Source organism: Adiantum capillus-veneris, chromosome 10, assembly GCF_014529385.1.
Source record: "Adiantum capillus-veneris isolate H3 chromosome 10, ASM1452938v2, whole genome shotgun sequence".
In the NCBI taxonomy this organism is placed as follows: domain Eukaryota; kingdom Viridiplantae; phylum Streptophyta; class Polypodiopsida; order Polypodiales; family Pteridaceae; genus Adiantum; species Adiantum capillus-veneris.
The window spans coordinates 141,492,216-141,512,916 of record NC_140940.1 but is presented as its reverse complement, the minus strand read 5'-3'; the positions used below and the strand labels follow the sequence as shown (position 1 = coordinate 141,512,916).

General features: G+C 40.1%; 1 protein-coding gene across 1 annotated transcript; it reads left to right on the top strand.

The window, feature by feature from the left end:
• The first annotated feature begins 2,639 nt into the window (after positions 1 to 2,639).
• On the top strand, positions 2,640 to 5,029 carry LOC147449758 (uncharacterized). The gene is made up of 4 exons (XM_086522117.1): positions 2,640 to 3,059; positions 3,167 to 3,299; positions 3,411 to 3,514; positions 3,608 to 5,029. The coding sequence occupies exons 1-4, from the start codon at positions 3,001 to 3,003 to the stop codon at positions 4,548 to 4,550; spliced, it is 1,239 nt and encodes a 412-aa protein (XP_086378243.1). The 5' UTR covers positions 2,640 to 3,000; the 3' UTR covers positions 4,551 to 5,029.
• The last annotated feature ends 15,672 nt before the right edge of the window (positions 5,030 to 20,701 follow it).

The following is a 20,701-nucleotide window of genomic DNA, read 5'->3' as shown; positions in this document are numbered from 1 at the left end:
TGAGTATCCAACATCGAGTAGTGCTTTCTTTCACCCTTTAGAGATTTTGTGTTTTCTTATAGAGAGTATCCACCCACTTCTTTTCTGATCGATTTCTTCAAATTTGGCTGTCGTAGGGTTTCTTTCGAAGATTCAAAGATTCCTTTCTTTCCAAGTTTATTTGAGATAGCAAAAGTGGAATATATTTGTGTAGACCAAAATGGATTTATTATTCATCACCTTCTTTCCTCCTAGAATCAGATCATTCTTGAAAAGGTGAATTTTCTGGGTTTTTTGTAAATTTTACCGCAAGACCTCTCATGGCCAAGCAATCTCTAGATAGATAGAGGGGGTCTTTGATTGCAGATTTACATCATGAACGTAGGTTAGTGCCTATTCCTTTGGCTTTTACTTTGATCCCTATTGGCAGAGCCCTCCAGATGACGATCTTCATTGTGCTAGGCATAGGAGGATCCCATATGTTGCCTAAAACTACTACCCACTTTGCCTCAGGCCATTGCAGTCCCCACTATTTGTTACGTGGCAAGAACCAATCTACCTTGAAACAAAGTTTGATGTAAGCTCCGTTTTTTTGGTGGAGCAAAATTCTTCTTCATGAGCCAGTGCCAGACTTTGTGCTCAAATTTGGGCACATGTATAGGTGCCACAATAGTGTTGAAACCTTTGACCACTCGGGATCTGTTGAGGTCGAACTAGGTAGCCAACTGATCTGTTTTTCTTTTCGTTTAGGCTATATCTGTCCCAGAATTGAGTTAAGCCCATTAATCCTTTGTTGTTGAGTTTCCTGCCGATTTATCTCCAGAAAAGGCTTCATGACTACCTCCAATCTTAGCAAGCCACGAGGACCAATGGTTCATGGATTTCTTGGAGTATCCGGTTGACTCCCACCATTTGAGTGCTTCTGATGTTTTGGCACATTTGTGCACAAGCTCGCCTATGATGATGTCTAGTTTCACTTCTGCCCAGACTGGTGCCAATAGTTTTTCATGTACTCCTACCCCTTTCCACAAACCCCCGAGGAAGCAAAGATTTACCTTGTCTATCATATACCATGTCATAGTGGCCCATGGTTCACTATTGCCACGAGTTGGTTTTGTTTTCTTTACTGAGAAATCTACACTTGAAAGCAGGATATGTGAGCACTAATGTGAATATCAAGTATATATGAATAGATTCATGAAGTGTACAAAGAGGCAACAAAGTGGAGGTTTCCTTTATCACTTGTGCCTTAAGTGGCCCTCATAACACAAATATAGTAACTAATAAGTGTGTTCACTCAAGTTAATTAATAGCTTCTTTTCACTCTCTCGAATATACACCTTTGAATCTTGTTTGGCCTGTTGTGCCCAAATAGTTAGATACTTAGTGCTATCACTGCAATGGACCCAAACTTGATTCATGTAGTGGTCAAAGAGGTTCTTGTTGATACCAACACTAAAGCAAGTATGGGCAATTTTTTTTACATGCGAGTCTTTTTCTTTGTCATCTTGTGCAAAAGCATGAGCCCATAAACTATGTGACTAGTTCATGAGTTCAACATTCTTGGGCAAGTTTGGGCCGCAATGGAGCGGGGATGGGGGGGGGATCCCACTTACACAGCACATAGATGGCCAACACACAATCTTTGAAAAGAAGTGTACTTGCAAGAGCAACGGTCAATGGCAAGCTCACATCGACGCGCTGCAAAAGAGAGGTAAAAGTATCAGAGAGTGGTGGCCAAAAGAAAGAGTATCAAGAGAGAGGTAGATATTGTCAACAAAAGAGAGAGGTTTAAGCTTTGAACTTTGCAAGGAGTGAGTTTCACGTGATCCCTCATTGGATTCAACCTCAAGGTTGGCTTTTCTTTAATCATTAACAAGTAAAAAGTGAAGAAGAGGACCTTTACTTTGCACATTAAAACAAGTAAAGTGGAGGAACAGTAGTGGGAAAAGGACAAGCTCACACAAATGGCCAAAAGTAGAATTTTTTGGAGGGAGAGAGAGAGAGAGAGAGAGAGAGAGAGAGATATTCAATGTCCACAAGATGCTATCAAATTTTGTGTGTGTGTGTGTGTGTGTGTGAGAGAGAGAGAGAGAGAGAGAGGGGGGCGCGGGAGGGGGGGATTTTCAAGGCCCACAAAAGAGCCAATATTGTTATTAATTGGCATGTGTTTGTGTTTATGTAAGAGAGAGAGAGAGAGAGAGAGAGGGAGGAGGAGGAGGAAATTTTAATGTCATAGGAACAATCCTAAGAGGAAATTTTAATGTGATAGGAACAATCCTAAGAGACCTCAAATTTTAATGTTGTGTTATTCAAGAGGAAGAGGAGAGATTTTAACGTAGTAGGAACAATCTCAAGAGACATGACACGTGTGTGTGTGTGAGAGAGAGAGAGAGAGAGAGAGAGAGAGAGAGGAGAAGAAGAAGAGAGTTTTAACGTCGTAGGAAACTATCCCAAGAGACCTTAAAGATCACAAGACGAGGAGTTGAACGAGAGAGAGAGAGAGAGAGAGAGAGAGAGAGAGAGAAGGGGGGGGGGTCACAAGACGCTTCAAAGTGGGGTTTCGAACACAAGAAGTGGGTCTTTGATTGAGACCCAATGGGCAAACCGACCTCACATGAAAGAGAGAGAGAGGCGGGTGTGGCCTTTATAAGAAGCCTCACTTGTAATGCGTACTCCCCACACACAAATTAGCTCCTCCCAGCAGCTTAATATACTTGCCTTACCCACCAAAATATACCAGTGTCTTGCAAATGCAGCGCATACTAGACTCTGCCCTTCACAAGCTCATCAAGAGTTGTGTACTCCCCTTGGCCTTCAAGAAAGGCACATTCCCATTAAAGCTCTTAACCCGCATACCTTATAGTCTCTAATCCACCCTCACACCCAAATTTTGCAGATTTAGCACCCAATTCCATTGACTTTTCTTGCCCCCGCCCCCTCTGATCCGTTTTTGTGCAAGGATCAATTCTGTACACACAGAGATTTTGTTTTTTTCAATTGAAGAGATAGCAAGCAACCATGATTTTCTTCCTGCTTTCTTTGTTGGGTTTGGTGCCCACCTTTCAAAAGGCAAAATGGTACTAAAAAAATTTCATGTTTTCTCTGCCTGTTGTAGTGGTCTATTTCCAGTTTATTTCAACTATTTTTGTGCTATTGTTTACAAAGCTTCTGTTTATTTATGCAGCAAGAAGCTCTTGAGCACCACCATGGAAAGAATCAAGCTATTGAGAAGCCGACGGGAAGCTCAGCTGCGTCAGCTGCGCATTGATTTGGTGAAGCTTCTGAAGCTTGGCAAAGAGGAAAAGGCCCAAATTTGGGTAAGCAAGCCATGATCATAAATTAAATAGATCTCTAGTGTCTTTCTATATTGTATGCTTGTGCATTCACATGTGTGTATGTGTCTAAGTTCTCTTTGAACTGTTGAACAGATAGGGCGTATCTGCAAGGAGCTCGAAATTCTCTCGGTGTACATCAAGATCTCAGCCTACTGCCAGTCGGTGAAAGTCAAATTGAACGACATTGCTGGCCAGAAGTAAGAAAAATGCAGTCGTATTGTCGAATTCAATTGTAATCCTAGATATGAAGATCAGGAAGCTTATTTTGAGATTTATGTGAAATTTTGCAGTGCATGTCCAGAAGGCTTAAAAGAAGCATTAGGAGGGCTGTGCTTTGCGGCATCATGTTGTGCCGATCTTCCTGAATTGCAGGAGCTTCGAGAAATCTTTGCCATGAAATATGGCAAGCATTTTCTCACCTCTGCGCAGGAGTCTGGGCGAAAATGCCTTGTAAAGGAAGTGGAACTAGAGAAGGAGATCATTGTGGACGATGAGCTTAAGCACGGTAAGGAGGAAGCACTACGACAACAGCAAGAGCAGGAAGCACAGGTTATAGTGGATTCAGATGAGTGCAACCAATATGTACTATATCATGAAGAGGCGGAGTCTGTGTCGACACAAATAGTGGAAGCTGCGAATGAGAACAAAAAAGTTCGTGTGACATTTGCGCCGGTGCAAGAATCTGCACCTGTCTCAAGTGTCTGTGAAAAAGATTTGGGAACTGCAGAGGTGGCACTTGAGTTGGCTAACCGGAAGAAGGCCCCCGAAGGCCGCCACATACGTTGCTCAGCTTTCAAGCGCGCTTGCAAGCGAAGGCAAGCCTCTGTTAGCACTTGCAATGAAGAAGAGGGCCAAAAGGATGGTGGGGATGTTACTGCCTCCATTGAAGCTTGCCATGATCATACTGGCGTAGCTGCGCATATGCGAAATTATGAGACACCCAATCAGCATCTTGTCCTCTGTACGATATCTTTACCCCCGCAACGCCCACCACCACCACCGCCGCCTCCAAACCGAGCACCCCCTATGCCACCACCTCTCCGAGCAATATCCATGCCCAGCTCTCATTACTTGAAGCATGACACCAGCTATGCAAATTATGCCCCTCTTCCTCTTCGCTGCTCGACCATGGCAAACAACCAGTATGACGAGGCTTACAATGGGTGCCGTGTCCATCCGAGACTGCCAAAGTACGAAGATCTAGTTGCCAACTTTACTGCATTGAAACACTGACATTCAAATTACATCCATAGTGAGCCTGATATTGCAATAACATTCAAGGGCTCATCATTGCACAGGCCTTGATATTTTTTTCTATAAGGACCTGTGCCTCATGACAAATAAGGTGGGTGATGGAGGATTTTTCTGAGGTTTTGCATCGATCGATCCTCCGCTATCAAGACATGTGATTACATCTTGTTTTCGAGAAAGACACAATGTAATTACTTTCTCGTGTGCGAGAGAAAGAATCAATGGATGTAAGCAACTGCTTTTGTCTTGCTTACAAAGCTTAGAGAATAGTACATCCTTTGCTTTCACCAAGCATGTAGGTATGTGGCAGCCATTTTTCCATGCTAGCCCTGTGTCTTTTGGTTTTTCTTCACAGCCAACATTCCCCATTCAGCCTCATGTATCATCCCATTGGCCTTTTAATACAGAGAGTTTTCTAGCTGCAATGTAGCTGAGTTTTAATAGATGGAACCAATTTGAGACATGATTTACCAATATTTGGAGGTTTTACTGTGAAATTTGGAATTTCAACTGCCTGTATTGGAAGGTTTTGACACTAAAATTCTTTCCTTGTTGATCAAAATTTAGAGGTGAAATTCTAAATTTGTAAGTGTGATTATACTAAGAGTAGGTTTTTTTTTTCCAAGCATTTTGAAAGGTCGTCTATGTTTGCTCGATCCCACTAATTCATGATTGTATTTCACGGAAAAATATTTGACACATTGCAGACTAGTACAACATTATGAGATGTCGCAAGGGAGAGAGCGCATGCCTAGTTAGGTGTGGTTGGGGGCAATGGAGTGCCACCGGCCCGGCACTTCCTTGCCCCCAACCACATCTAGCTAAGCATGCGCTCCCTTCCACAAAAATTTTCTCATGTAGGAAAACGGAGTCTTTTTCAATGTTTTTCATGCAATGTATAACATCATGAGCTTCCGCTCGAGAGGCACCGCATACCTAGCTAGGTACGATTGGGGGCAGGGACTACCGGCCCTCCCACCGGGCCGGCGGTCCCCTGCCCCGAATCGTACATATCTAGGTGTGCAGTGCCTCCCTCGCAGAAGCTCATGCTGTGGAGGCAAGTCACAATGTACGAATTATTGGGAGAATTTGTTCAAAACTTCAGAGGGGTAGCTCATGATATTGAATCCTATAGTGAAAAAATAACGAGAAAAAAGCACCTTTTTTTATATTGGAGTAGGACCATGTCAGAAACGTGTGATATACGACATAGAATGTTGATGCCTCTAGCTGACCAGAGGAACTTGGAAGGACGGCCTCCGGGTGAGTGAGCATGATGGGGTGAGAATAAACGGCAGCGTCTACTTGCCTGTTGCCACGTTGCTACCGGCAACGCCTATTCACGACAGCTGTCGTAGACTGGAGCCGACTTCAATACTTTGATCAATTTGAGCATAGAATTCAGAGTTTCAATATTCATTTATTGATTGTCTTAATGAACACGATGATGTTGGTTAAAGCTTTTTGAATGAGTGTGGACATGATGCTTGTCTGCTCCTATTGGTATATCTTGCAATCTCATCGTCGATTTTCATTCATGTGAAGGTGTTACGTAAGGCCACGTACTTTCAAAGAGTTGACTGAATTGGAGGAAGTATTTGGAGAGAGATGTTTCTTTAAACCATTGCAAAACTTCGTCGAAATAGCCCAAGAAACTTTGTCTGAAGAGACCCTCACCTCGCTTACTTATTTTAAATGTCTCTCATGGACAAGATGGTCAAGCAATCTTCACTTTGGTGGTGAAACACCATTCACATAGAGCTTATAGCATCATTTAAAGCAGCTTCAGGTACAAATTAATCAAGAACCATTGTAGGAACACAATCCATCCCTAAACCGGTCGACCTTATAGGTATTACGTTTTTTCGCATTTCCACCTTGGAAATAAATTTTGTTGCTATATGGCAATCAGGACATACCCTCAAAGTTTTTGACTACCCGAATGGTTGTACTCCCAGGGATTCACTACATAGTTTCGTATGGTATCGTGCACGTGAGTGTAAGGAAGAGGGGTTTTTAATAGGGGTATCATAAGCGTTTATAATAGGGGTAACCTCCACTTATTTTTAATATCTACCATAGTTTGGGGGGGAGGGAGACGACCCTCAAATCTTAAATGTCCACTAAATACCTCTAATATCTGGCAAGTGTTATCTTACTTCCAATATTCTCTATAATTTTTTCATTTTTTTGAAAATATCCCTTATCATGGGGTTTTGTAATCATCTTGTTAGGCCATACTTGTTGCACCTATTCAATGGAACATGGACTTTCACTAGCTAGAAGTAGAGGTTCCATTCTAAGGTGTGAACACTCTACCCTCGTCCTGCACATTGCTAAAAGAAACCTACCTTTAGTATATTATTTACATCATTATCAAGGTCAATGTATCAGTTTTTAAGAGGTTACAATTTTTACAATAAGAAACACACAAGAATAAATGAATGAGAGAGAGAGAGAGAGAGAGAGAGAGAAGAAGAAGAAGAGTATTTTAATGTCATAGGAAACTATCCCAACTAGAGACCTTAAATGAGAATGAGAGAGAGAGAGAGAGAGAGTACCATATTTTTGCAAGCTACCGCAACGCCTATTCACGAAAGCTATCGTAGATTGAAGCCGACTTCAATACTTTGATCAATTTGATGCCCACTACATTGTGTAATTATGCCGATTTCGGCATAGTTAGTGCTGAGTATAGAATTCAGAGTATTTTATCTACCTCCTCTTTCAACATTCATTTGTTGATTGTCGTAATGAACACAATGATGTTGGCTAAAGCTTTGTGCATGAGTGTGGACATGATGCTTGTCTGCTCCTATTGGTATATCTTTGAAACTCATCGTCGATTCTCATTCATGTGAAGGTGTTATGTAAGGTCACGTACTTTCAAACCAAAGTTGACTAAATTGGAGGAAGTGTTTGGAGAGAGACGCTTCTTTAAACCATCGCAAAACATCGTCAAAACAGCCCAAGAAACTTTGTTGAAGAGACCCGGCCCTCACCTCGCTTACTGATCTAAAATGTCTCTCATGGACAGGATGGTCAAGCAATCTTCACTTTGGTGGTGAAACACCATTCACATAGAGCTTATAACATCATTCAAAGCAGCGTCACGTACAAATTTATCAAGAACCATTGTAGGAACACAATCCATCCCTAAATCGTCGACCTTGTAGGTATTACATTTTTTTCGCATTTCCATCTTGGAAATGAATTTTTCTGCTATATGGCAATCAGGACATACCCTCAAAATTTTTAACTACCCAAATGGTTGTACTCCCAGGGGATTCACTACATAGTTTCGTATGGTATCGTGCACGTGAGTGTAAGGAAGAGGGGTTTTTAATAGGGGTAACCTCCACTTATTTTTAATATCTACCATAGTTTTTTTTAGTTTTTTTTTTTTTTTTGGGGGGGGGGGGGGGGGGGGGGGGGGACAACCCTGAAATCTTTAAAGTCCATAAATTCCTCTAATATTTGGCAAGTGTTATCCAATACTTCCAAAATTCTCTATAATGTTTTCAATTTTTTTAAAATATCCCTTATCATTAGTTTTGTAATCACCTATTCAATGGAACATGGACTTTCACTAGCTAGAAGTAGAGGTTCCATTCTAAGGTGTGAACACTCTACCCTCGTGTTGCACATTGCTAAAGAAACCTACCTTTAGTATATTATGTACATCATTATTAAGGTCAGTGTGTCAGTTTTAAGAGGTTACAACTTTCACCAAAAGAAACACGCAAGAATAAGAGTGTGTGTGTGTGTGTGTGTGTGTGTGTGTGTGAGAGAGAGAGAGAGAGAGAGAAGAAGAACAAGAAGAGTATTGTAACGTCATAGGAAACTATCCCAACTAGAGACCTTAAATGAGAATGAGAGAGAGAGTGAGAGAACCATATTTTTGCAAGTATGTGGAGAGTAGGAAAGTTAAAGCAAGAATCAAACTCATCGAAGCAAACCAAGTCAAAGTAGGAATCAAACTCATTGAGGCACGAGAGAAGTAGACACATGCTAACTGGAAAAGAGAAAAAAAATTCTAGCCACAGGGAGACAATTTCACCCTTTCTGGCCATTTCACCCTTTCTGTTGTTTAAGAGCCATGGAAAACTTAGAATCTCCTTGGAAACAACATCACTCTTCCATTCCCTCTTGTTGTTGCTCCCCATCATAATGCATGAAATTTTGAAAGTAGTGTCAATGTACAAATGAAACTTGCACTTTCTAAAAATAACAATATTTTGAAATTAGTAGATCAATGTACAAGGAAACTATCACAATTTTGAAATTAGTGTTAATGTACAAAGGAAACTATCAAAAATTCAAAACATGACAATATGTACAATTTGTATATATATTACAAAGGGGGTCAAGTCGACTCTCAGTCAACTATCCAAGCACTACACAAAGGGGGGTATATGGGTTCTTTAGAATTTGTAGATAGGGGGTTGGGTTAGTGCTATGGGGTCTGTAGATAGAGGGTTTTTCCCATATGACTGCACGCAGGTGACATCCCCCCCTAAGTATAAGTGAATCCCCCGGGGTTGGACTTTGAGGAGTGCTTATGAGCTCAAAGGCTATGACTAATTTCTGTGAATGCCCACATCTATAATCTCCTTTGTCTTTAGCAACTATGGTATTGGAATGTTGATACTTAGCCCCTTTCTTTACTGCATTTCATGATTTAAGTTTAGCATAGACATCATCTGATCATGGATGGCTATCATCTTCAACCAGAAGGGAATGTACCTGAGTTGAGCATCTCATGATCAAGAGCAACAGCTTGGTCATTTTCACCGAGCCTGTCATGGGCCGAAATAATGGCACCTCAGGTAGAAGCAGTAGGTTTTTTAAAACTCTAAAAAACCGATTAGCCTGGGCAAGATTCCCAAAGGATGCATGCATGCGAATCAAGGAAATTGCCAATGTAATATTTGTTGCCAAATCATTTTGTAATATGAATTCTAAAGTTCTTCTCTAGTTGAGTGGTTGTACTCATCTATATAGCTCTAAAGCTAGCTCTCAAGCTCATTAAGGAGCCCTAGGTGATCCAAGCTATTATTAGCGTTGAAGGACTGGAAACGACCCGCCGCCATTGGCCAGCAAGGAATTGGAAGGGAAGCATGCATCATTTCAGCTGCAACACTGCAAGTCAATCTAGAGCTGGAAAATCAACAAAGCACAAATGCATGTGAGAAAATTGACCTTTTGGTGTGATTTTCCGCCCAATTTCAAGGTGGGTGGGGCTCTTGCAAATATATTGATGTTCCTGGCCAATCAAAATTAACATGATTCACGTGAAAAGAAAGAGGCTTCTAGAATTCCATCTGGGTGGGGCTTTGTCCGAGCTCGGGGTTTATTGTGATTGCAAATCTTGCAAGTTATCCATGGAAGATCAATTTAGTAGGTGGATACAACTGATAGCTTGCCAAAACTTCCTCTAATGGCAAAACAACCAAAGACGGGTGTATCAGGGCATTCCAAGAGACAACATTCCGGACAGAAGGCTAGAGAAAGCTCCTTAAGCACTTTTTGTGCTTTATGAAGCGCACCACATTTGGCATACATATCGACCAAGGCAGTGCCAAGCACAACATCTTTTTTCAAGAGCCTATGACTAACAATATAATTGTAAATTTTTTTGCCCATATCAGCATCTTGTGTAGAGCCACATGCCTTCAAGATGCATATATAGGTGATTTCATCTTCCTCGCTTCACATCTGTTGAAAACAGGCTAGAGCTTTTTGGCCCTTCCTCTGTGGGGAAAATCTTGCAATGAGTGCATTCTGAGAGTCCACACTCCATACAGGAATCTCCTCCAATACTTGCGTAGAGTCACAATGAATTCTCTCACCAGTATGAAGGTGTTGCATAAGGCCACATGACCTCAAGGTGCAAGTATAGACGAATGCATTGGGATAAAGCCCTTCCCTTTGCATCTGGTTAAAACAAAGCTTGTTTGCTACAACCATATTGGGCAATATCCTGCACTCAAGACGTTCCAAGTGACATTATGGAGAGGGTGCCAATCAAGAATTTTTCGTGCTTCCGTGATAGCACCACATTTGGCATACATGTCAACTAAAGCACTACCCATCATGTCGTCTTTCTCCAACATACCTTGACTAGCGATCTCATTGTGAATTCTCTCATCCATGTTGACGTCTTGCATAAGTAAGGCCACAAGGTTGAAAGGTGCAAGCATATGTGATTTGCATTTGGAGAGAGCTCTTCCCTTTGCATCCACTAGTAAACAAGCATAGAGTTTACTTGCTAGAGCCATAATGTGCATCCTACAATCAACCCATTCTAAGAGACGATGTTTCAAATAAAATGCTCATTGCCCTTAACTAGCAATCCAATCATCGATATTCTCATCCATGTGAACTTCTTGCGTGAGGCCTTAGGTCATCAATGTATGTGATTGCATTTGAAGAAACAACTTCCATTCAAACAAGCCAAGGTTCCTTGGCACAACCATGTTGAGCATATTCTACAATCAATGTGCATCATCAGGAGATGACATTTGGCAAAGAAAACCCATCAATAGTTTTGTGAGAGTACCATGTCTAGCATATACACTCACCAATGTGCTGATGGACATAAATCTCATCAAGAACTTTATGTGCTTTTATAAGGGCACCACATTTGACATACATATAGAATTACCAAGCACAACATGTTTCTTTAATAGGGTGATGGCATGTATAGGTGGTACCAAAAAGGAGTGGCTTGGACACCTCTTTTGGGAGGAGAGAGAAGGGCATAAGGCGGGCTGTCAAAAGAGATTTAAATTAAAATATAAGCAAATTGCTCAACCTCATTTCATTAACTCCAAGCTCTGTGGATTCACTCTATATATAAACGGGATGCCACCTGCAAGTGGACAACTTTGATAAAACCCCTATATACGATTCATACTAGGAAATATGACCCCCCCTTTCTACGCTTATACGACAATCAATGAAAAAAAATTATCATACCCCTATCTTACACATAAAATTTAGGTCTCCATGATCTAACTTTATAAAACTACTCAAAGGGTGTTTAGCATAGTGACTAGTAATGTACTAAGGAACCCCTTATGTTGATAACTAGATGTACCGTCAATGTGTCTTAATTTGACTTCCAAATTATGTACCCGCTTAGCTTGCACTTTAGCTACTCGTCCAATTCTGCCCTATCTAAATTGCTCAAAAAACATGGTCATAAAGTTGTGCTAGGTTCTTTGTGTAAATTTGCATCTAAACAAACTCTTTATAGCTTTCATCCCTCAACAAATGAACTATAATCACAAAACAAGCAATTGATAGAAAGCCGTGTTAGTTCTTGCATGGTTCTTTGTAGCTATTGACTCAAAAGTTCAAGGGAAGACTCTTTTGGGAAGCCATGATTTTGAAACACAAAAACTTTCATTTTTCTCTTTTCTCATCTCCCCCCCCCCCACCCCCACCAACTAATAAATATGATACTCCCTCCCTTATTTTTAATCTTGGGAGATGAATTATTGGGGGCCTACCCCTAACTTATACGCTTATGTAACTTGTTAAAAAAACCCCTTCCCTTGCACTTACGTGGTGAGATAAGTTTTCCATGGTGAATCCCTTTGGACCCCAACTAAACATTCTAATTTCATTCTGCTCCACTCCTGGTACATGACTCATCTGCCGTTGGTACTGTGGATATGTGGATCTCTCTCTCTCTCTCTCTGTCTCTCTCTCTCTCTCTCTCTCTCTCTCTCTCTCTCTCTCTCTCTCTCTCTCTCAGTGGCCTCTACTTCTGAATTTACAGCTCCATGCTTGTCTTCTCGCCTTAGGCATGGAAGGATAATGTTTCTGATGGAGTCCATTCGACCATGACTGTTGCAACTTCTTTAGTAGAAGCTTAGCACCTTCTATTATCTCTCTCTCTCTCTCTCTCTCTCTCCATGAGTACTATGGCTGTGTTTTGATGGTCTTCTATGATATCTCATTAGCATCATAACTTGTTCCACATAGAACCTCATAGTGTTTAGAATGGCAGTCAGGAACCCGTCTTCCTCCAGTGTCTATTACACAATACGTCCTGGGGTATCTTCTACCCGGTCTACAAAACTACTGCGCTGCAAAGAAGAGGGAACAAAGTAGCATTGAGAAGAGGATGACAAAAACACATGAGGATGATGACATTGATGAGTGAGAGGCAAAGAAAATATCGAGAGTGGTTGCTAAGTGCTGGCGTCAACAAACAAACGGGATTTTTGAGCCTCTTCAAGTGAGGATTCTACCACAACTCCTCCTTGATCCAAGGTTCTCAGTTTTGCAACACACGTGGGAGATAGTTGAGAGAGTCATCTAACATTCGTCATCCATTATCTGAGGTGAAGACACCCCATCCAAATGATGAGTTGGTTTTGAAACAGGCTACTATCATGGCATGCATAAATGGAGTGGGTGGTGGTGATGATCAAATGAGCAGTAGAGATGTTGCCAAGGATTTAGGACTGCATTGAAGAAATGTCATTGCTACAAATTTTTTGCTTTATCATGACGAGGAGGAAGGATCACTTTCCTTAGATGCTGGTCACTTTCAAGAGCATAGAGAAAGCATCATAACGACCGAAGTTAGGGAAATTGTGTTTTAGTTTTGGACGGTGGAAACCCGCATCTCCCCAAACAAGAAAGACGTTGTGCGAAAGAGAATAGGCAAGAGTGCAGATGTACTGCATCCAGGGCATCTACTTGATTTGCCTCATGTATTTCACCCCAAACATGTGAGAGTGTGCCATAATGCTTTACTCTGTGCTTGTAATCCCTTACAAATGCTTTATCAACATTGAAGGTGCCTCCAATTTATTAACTGCTTTCATGTGTATGTTAGTTCATTATAGTATGTTATACTTTCAAGTGCTTATGAGTCTTTGAGTGCTTCCAGCAACTACCTCCAAGAGGACCCAAATGCTTGTTAGTGTGTTACAGTATTTCACCAATCTTTATGGTTTTTGATAGAGCTTTTTAATGCTTGTTCGTGCATTAAAGTGCTTGCCCTTGCTCTATGGTGCTTGAGAGATGCTTATAGGTGTTTACATATGTCTCTCAGGGCTTGTAAGCGATTTATGGTTCTTGAGAGGTTTATAAGTGGTTACATGTGTCTCTAAGAGCTTGTAAGTGCTTTCGAGTGCCTCCAAGTGCTTTAAGTATACTCGTATTTCAGAATTCTTCTGAGTGCTTTCCACATATGTCAAGTGCTTATAAATGCTTCTAAGTGCCCTCAAGTGCTTCCAAAGGCTTGCTTCGAGATTACTTACGAGTGCTTTCAAGAGGTCATAAGTGATCCCAGGTGCTTCAGAGCGCTTGTATGTGCTCATGGGTGATTTTGAGTCGTTTAAGTGCTTCAAAGTGATTCCAAGTGCTTTAGAATGCTTCAGACTACTTCCACGTGCTTTTTAGTGCACTCTAAGTGTTTTCTAGTGCTTCCAAGTGATTCTAATTACTTTCAAGTGCTTCTCAAGGACTCTTTGTGCTTCTAAGTGTCTTTGAGAGATTGTAAGTGCTTTCGAGCGGCTCAGGGTGCTTTAAGTATATTCATATCTTCTTAGTGCTTTCCACATATGTCAAGTGCTTCAAAATGCTTATCAATGCTTTTGAGTTCTCTCAAGTGCTTCCAAAGGCATGCTTCAAAATACTAATGAGTGCTTTCAAGAGGTCACGAGTTATCCTAGGTGCTTCAGAGTGCTTATCTGTGCTCATGGATGATTTTGAATCAGTTAATCATACTTCTTCCACGTGCTTTGTAGTGCAATTCAAGTTTTTTCTAGTGCTTCCAAGTGATTCTTATTTCTTTCAAGTGCTTGTGAGTGACTCTATGTGTTTCTAAGTGCCTTTGAGTGCTTGTAAGTAGCTCTATGTGCTTCTAAGTGCCTTTGAGAGATTGTTAGTGCTTTCGAGTGGCTCAAAGTGCTTTAAGTATATTCTAATTTTAGAATGCTTCTTAGTGCTTTCCACATCTGCCAAGTGATTCTAAATGCTTTCAAATTCTTATGAGTGCTCTCACGTGCTTCCAAAGGCATGCTTCAAAATACTAATGAATGCTTTCCAGAGGTCATGAGTGATGCAGGTACTTCAGAGTGCTTGTCAGTACTCATGGATGATTTTGAGAGTCGGTCAAGTGCTTCAAAGTGCTTCCAAATGCTTAAGAGTGCTTCCACGTGCTTTGTAGTGCAATTCAAGTGTTTTCTAGTGCTTTCAAGTGATTCTTATTTCTTTCAAGTGCTTGTGAGTGACTCTATGTCCTTCTAAGTGCCTTTGAGTTCTTGTAAGTGACTCGATGTGCTTCTAAGTGCCTTTGAGAGATTGTAAGTGCCTTCGAGTGGCTCAAAGTGCTTTAAGTCTATTCTAATTTTAGAATGCTTCTTAGTGCTTTGCACATCTGACAAGTGCTTCTAAATGCTTTTAAATGCTTATCAGTGCTCTCAAAAGATCACGAGTGATCCCAAGTACTCCAGAGTGCTTGTTAGTGCTCACGGATGATTTTGAGAGTCGTTCAAGTTCTTCAAAGTGCTTCCAAATGCTTAAGAGTGCTTCCACCTACTTTGTAGTGAAATTCAAGTGTTTTCTAGTGCTTAAGTGATTCTTATTTCTTTCAAGTGCTTGTGAGTGACTCTATGTGCTACTATGTGTCTTTGAGTTCTTGTAAGTGACTCGATGTGCTTCTAAGTGCGTTTGAGGGATTGTAAATGCCTTCAAGTGGCTCAAAGTGCTTTAAGTATATTCTAATTTTAGAATGCTTCTTAGTGCTTTGCACATCTGCCAAGTGCTTCTAAATGCTTTTAAATGCTTATGAGTGCTCTCAAGTGCATGCTTCAGAATACTAATGAGTGCTTTCAAGAGGTCACGAGTGATCCCAACTACTTCAAAGTGCTTGTCAGTGCTCACGGATGATTTTGAGAGTCGGTCAAGTGCTTCAAAGTGCTTCTAAATGCTTAAGAGTGCTTCCACGTGCTTTATAGTGCAATTCAAGTGTTTTTGTTAATTGAGTCAACGTCAGGTAAGTAATAGAAGCTGCTTAAGACCAAAGATATACGAATGCACATAGAAGATCAACATGAACAAGCAGTAAAGATTGGAGTTACACATTTTTCACATTTTCCCAAAATGGGTCACGTATTGTAAATTCCTGATTTATTTCAAGCCATTGTAATATTTTAATGTGTGACGGGCTCAATGGGAGTTCCTAGATGTAAACAATATGTAAGTTAGTGTCCCTAGGTAGCCGACTCAGTAAGTGGTGGAGACCTAAAGGACTTGGGTGCCCAGACATTGCATATTTTTACCTTATGTACATAAGGCAGTGTGTAAATGAAAGTGTGTAAATGAAAATAGGGTTCTCAGGCTCAGTTGTTGAGAGCACTCTTTGGTGAGAGCTCTTGAGGTGTGTGGCTATGGAGTCCTTGAGCTTCTCCTTGCTCATGAGACTTGATTAACACTAATCAATGATTCATTCTCTTTCACTATGCCTCTCTCATGCTTCTTATGATTGCCTATGATGCTTAGATTAGCTAGATCTTAACTAATTAGTGGTTAATCCCTCTCTAATTTTGTGTGATTGCCCTCTCTTGCTTGTGTGTGCATGTAGTTTTGATTGGAGTGTGGTGCTCGATAGATCTATGTGTATGTGCTTGCGATTAGTGTGCCGCATGATAGAATTAGTGTTGTGTGTGTCTTGCAATCATTAGTGTGTGTGATTGGGTTGATTAGAGGTGAAGAGAAGTGGATGTGGAGATTGCCCTTCATTGTGGCTTAGCTCCTCCATAGGTCGAGAAGCTCACCTCATAGAGCTAACATTCGTGTTGCCATGCAAATTCAAAAAGTTTAACCCTTTTGTGTGCGCACCTAAAGATTGGTAAAAACTACCAATTTTATTAGTGTCTGTGTGCCTAAAAAGTGTTTAATTTGCATGATAGATTCATATTTGATTGCGTAATTAATGTGTGTAATGGTTCAATTGCTGCAATTTTGAGCTCAAAACAGAGATTTGCACACTTCAGTTGCATCAAATTTTGACATAATTTTGTCGATAATTTTGCCGGTTTAATTGCCTAGTCTTGATTTTATGGATGAAATTGTTTGGCAATTGAATTGATGCGATTTTTGCCCTTTTATTTGGCTGCACTAATCCCCAATGTATGGAAAATTTTTAGAATTTTTTTTGGGTAATTATCGGATATTTTTTTCAAATTTTTGGTAATTTTTGCATTAATATTCGGTTAATTCCATTAAAAATTGATATTTTGTGATCTTTACGAGCTATTTTGTGTGTGCATACTTACGACATCATTTTTTTCGCATTTGTGCCCTCCGTAGTCGAGTTTTGAGCATTTCGCTATTTCCGGGGACCGGGTTAACGATTGTGTCGTAAAGTGCATTTTCGATAAAATTGCTATTTTTGGTATGCTTTTGAGTGTCCAAAATGTTTGGTTGTGAATGATGATGATTTTGTAAGGTTTCTAGAATTTTCCGGGAATTTTTTGGTGATTTTTGGGATTTTCGGGTGAATTTTAGCGTTTGCGATTAATTTTCTGCCTATTTTTGGCATGTTTGGAAATTTGAAAAAAATAATAATAGAAAGATGGGTTTCAAGCTCGAAGCCATGCCTTGCGGCGCATGAAAATTATCGTTGACTAGGTCTCTTGCGATAATTTTCACCGACATTACAATTCTCTTCTTCTCGTTTCCGCTCCGCGTGAAGCTACCCCATACATCCACTCTCTCTCTCTCCTCCCCTTACAAAAACCACGATTATTAACACCTTCTCACCTCCCCCTCACTTTCTCTCCTCCCCGTCCCAAGTCCTAACTAACGATTATTACCTAACTTTTCCTCTCTTCTCACTCTCTCTAGCGTGCACCCCCCTTTATTCACTCTCTTTTGTTTTATTCACACACACACACACACACATCGTGCAATACACCCCCCCCCGCCCGGTGTCATGCTGACCACTCTCGACTCGAGTCTCGCCAGAGTTCCCTCGCTGTCACCGCTGTCTGCCCACGTCGGCACTCACACACGTACACATACACACTCCGGTAGTCAATCTCTCTCTATGTGCACGTCTGCCACGTCAGAGCGCTGCCCACGGGTGCACTCCCTCTCTGGCCCTCTCTGTGCGGCTGTCAGCGCATAGGCCGCTTGTCGCGCTGCTACGCGCTCCCTCTGTCCTCCTGCACGTGCAACAGACACCGTCAGCTCTCGCATTCAGCGCCAGGCTCGTCTCGCGCTGGAATGGAAGTCAACTCCAGCCATAGGTAAGCCAGGTAAACCTAAAATAAATTTTTGTATTATTTTATTTAAATTCAATTTAAAAAAAGAGGCTTAAGAAAAGAAAAATCACAAAAAAATAAAAAAGGCATAAAAAAAGTGGGGCTTTTAAAAATTACAAAAAATCACCGAAAACATTAAAAAATCGTAAAAATAATTAAAAATTTTAAAAAATTCAATAAAACTATAAAAGGAAAATAGAATATCACATCAGAAAAATAAAAAGTTCACAAAAAATTCCAAATAAAAAATAATGAAAAAGAATAAAATCACAAAAAACAATAAAAAAGGATTAAAAAATCACAAAAATATTCATAAAAATATAAAAAAAGAGTTTAAAAAATCCTAGAAAAATAGAAAAACTCATAAAAATAGAAAACCCTCATAAAAATTTCATAAAAAATAAAAACCCCTTACAAAATTCATTAAAAAATATAAAATAAATTCACAAAAAAATAAAAAACACATAGAAAGTCATAAAAATTTCAAAAACTCCATTGGAAATTCAAAAAAACTGTAAAATTTTTATAAAAAGTCACGAGAAAATCATAAAAAAATCAAAAGTTGTTCTTAAAAATCTGAATAAATCATAAAAATTTCATAAAACCATAAAAAATTGTAAAATTCACGAAAAAATAGAAAGTTCTCAAAAAAATTGTAAACAATCATAATTTTTTCAAAAAAATCATAAAAAGACCAAATAATTAAGGAAATTCAAAATTTCACAAAAAATTAAGAAAAATAAAAAGAAAGTCGCCGAAAGAGCTTGAAAAAATCAGAAAGAGTCAAAAAGAGACAGAACGAGGCCGAAACGCAAAAAAATCACACACTGTCGAAAAAAATTCACCCATGAGCAAAGCAAAATCCAAAAATGGAAGCCCGATAGGACACCGCGCAAAGTGAACCAAATCAGCAGAAGAACAACTGAAATCGACCAACTCGAAGTAGTGAAGCGTCATTCAAAATTCAAAAATATTGCATGCTATAAATTGGCTAGCGCAAGAAATTGTATTGCAAATGAGCTTCTGATCGGATGAACAGAGACACCAATCACGAGGGATTGTAGCTTAAGCTATTCAGAGCCCAGATTTTCATCATCAAAAGGTTGCAATCAATTCTGACACTTTCGAGCTAGAGTTAATCAACTCTTGTGAGTCTTCAGAGCAATCATCTGCAAAAGTGCTTTGACACAAGCAGTTTTATCCAACCGAAGCATCAGAAATTATGCTAATCAATACCAGAATCTACCAATTGATAGTTTTTGTCAATTGAGCCAACATGGACTCAAATCGAGCCGAGAGTTCAAGTACAACAGAGCAAGCCAGTAGCAGTGGCAGCACAAGTACAACTACAATAAAGCAAATTTTATAGCTATATGGCTACAATGGGGATACATTTTTGTACACAGATTCAAAAGGCCATAGATACTTGATGAGCAGTAGAAGAAACACAGGAGCCAAGATCCTATTGATCAGAGTAAAGCCAGATTTAGAGAACTCCTAGATGTTCACAGGCTTCAGTGGAGCCATGTATTGCAAGCTCAAAGATGAAGTGCAGATAGAGGTGCAAAAAATCAACCCAAGTGTTTATCCAGAAATCTGCACAAGCGAGCAAACCACACAATTGGTGCATATGCAATCAGGGATGGTACATGGATAACAGTGGTCAAATCTATAGTCGAGAACCAGAAATGGAAGATCCAACAGATGAACCAATATAATCTAGTCTAATTGGAAAACCAAGCCAAGGACGGTACAAAGGTCTAGATGGAGCAGTCTACAGGTTGATGCTTAGTGTTCTGAAAGAAGATGCCGGCAACTTGGCAAGCATAGAAGCAAAAACTTCTCAGCTAAAGCTTGACATGACAAAGCCGATTGAAATACCACCAGTCATGGTATATTGCTCAGATTGTGGACAAAAAGGTGGACATTTTTATGAAGATTGTCCAAGAGTTCCTGACAACAAGGACATATCAATTGCCAAGCAAGGTACATAGAAAATTGGAAATGCGAATCTCGATATAAGTGCATTTAACTCATCACCTTTAATGCAATCAGATGATTCTACATTATCATTAGAAGCACTAGCAAAAACACTGCAAGTTCAAAATCAGCATAAAGATGCACAGACACCTGAAAAGCTTAAAATTGATTCTTTGAACAACAAATTCTTCCATGAATTTGGTCAAGGTATCCAGAGACCACCGAATGTTGAAAAGACTGTTAGGTTTGCAAATGATTTTGCATCCACTGCCACAAGTGTGCAATCATTCACAAGTCTAAGGAACACATCAAACAGAATGATATTAGCATTGTATGGTACCCATAATTCATATGCACACTATGTAAACCAAAAAGGACAATTGTACAAAAAGGATCAACCAGCGTTTGAATGGCCCACATACCGGCTCATAGAAGTGTGTCCAGTGATATATCAGAAAGGATGGTTCATTTCAGAGGAAAGAATCTACTATAGCCCATCCTCTCTAGAGCTGAAGGATATTACCCAAGTGAACCCAGAAATCTATTCATAGTCAAACTCTCCTCCATTGGAAATCAAGCTTCGACGTTGTGACCAAAGGAGCACATACTTTTGACCAAAATAGTCGTAGATATAGATGAGAGTCTAGCATACATGATGCATTGGAATCTGAAACCACAGAATCTCATAGGAGACCCATGGGATAGACAATATGAGGGCAAAGATAATGCTATCTACAGCTTAACTTGGGGAATAATTTGTCACGTTTCACGGAGATACATATGAAACTATGTAGAAGATTTATAGATGCCAAACATCAACAATGCTACCTAAAGTGTACCTTCATAGTCCCAAAAGGT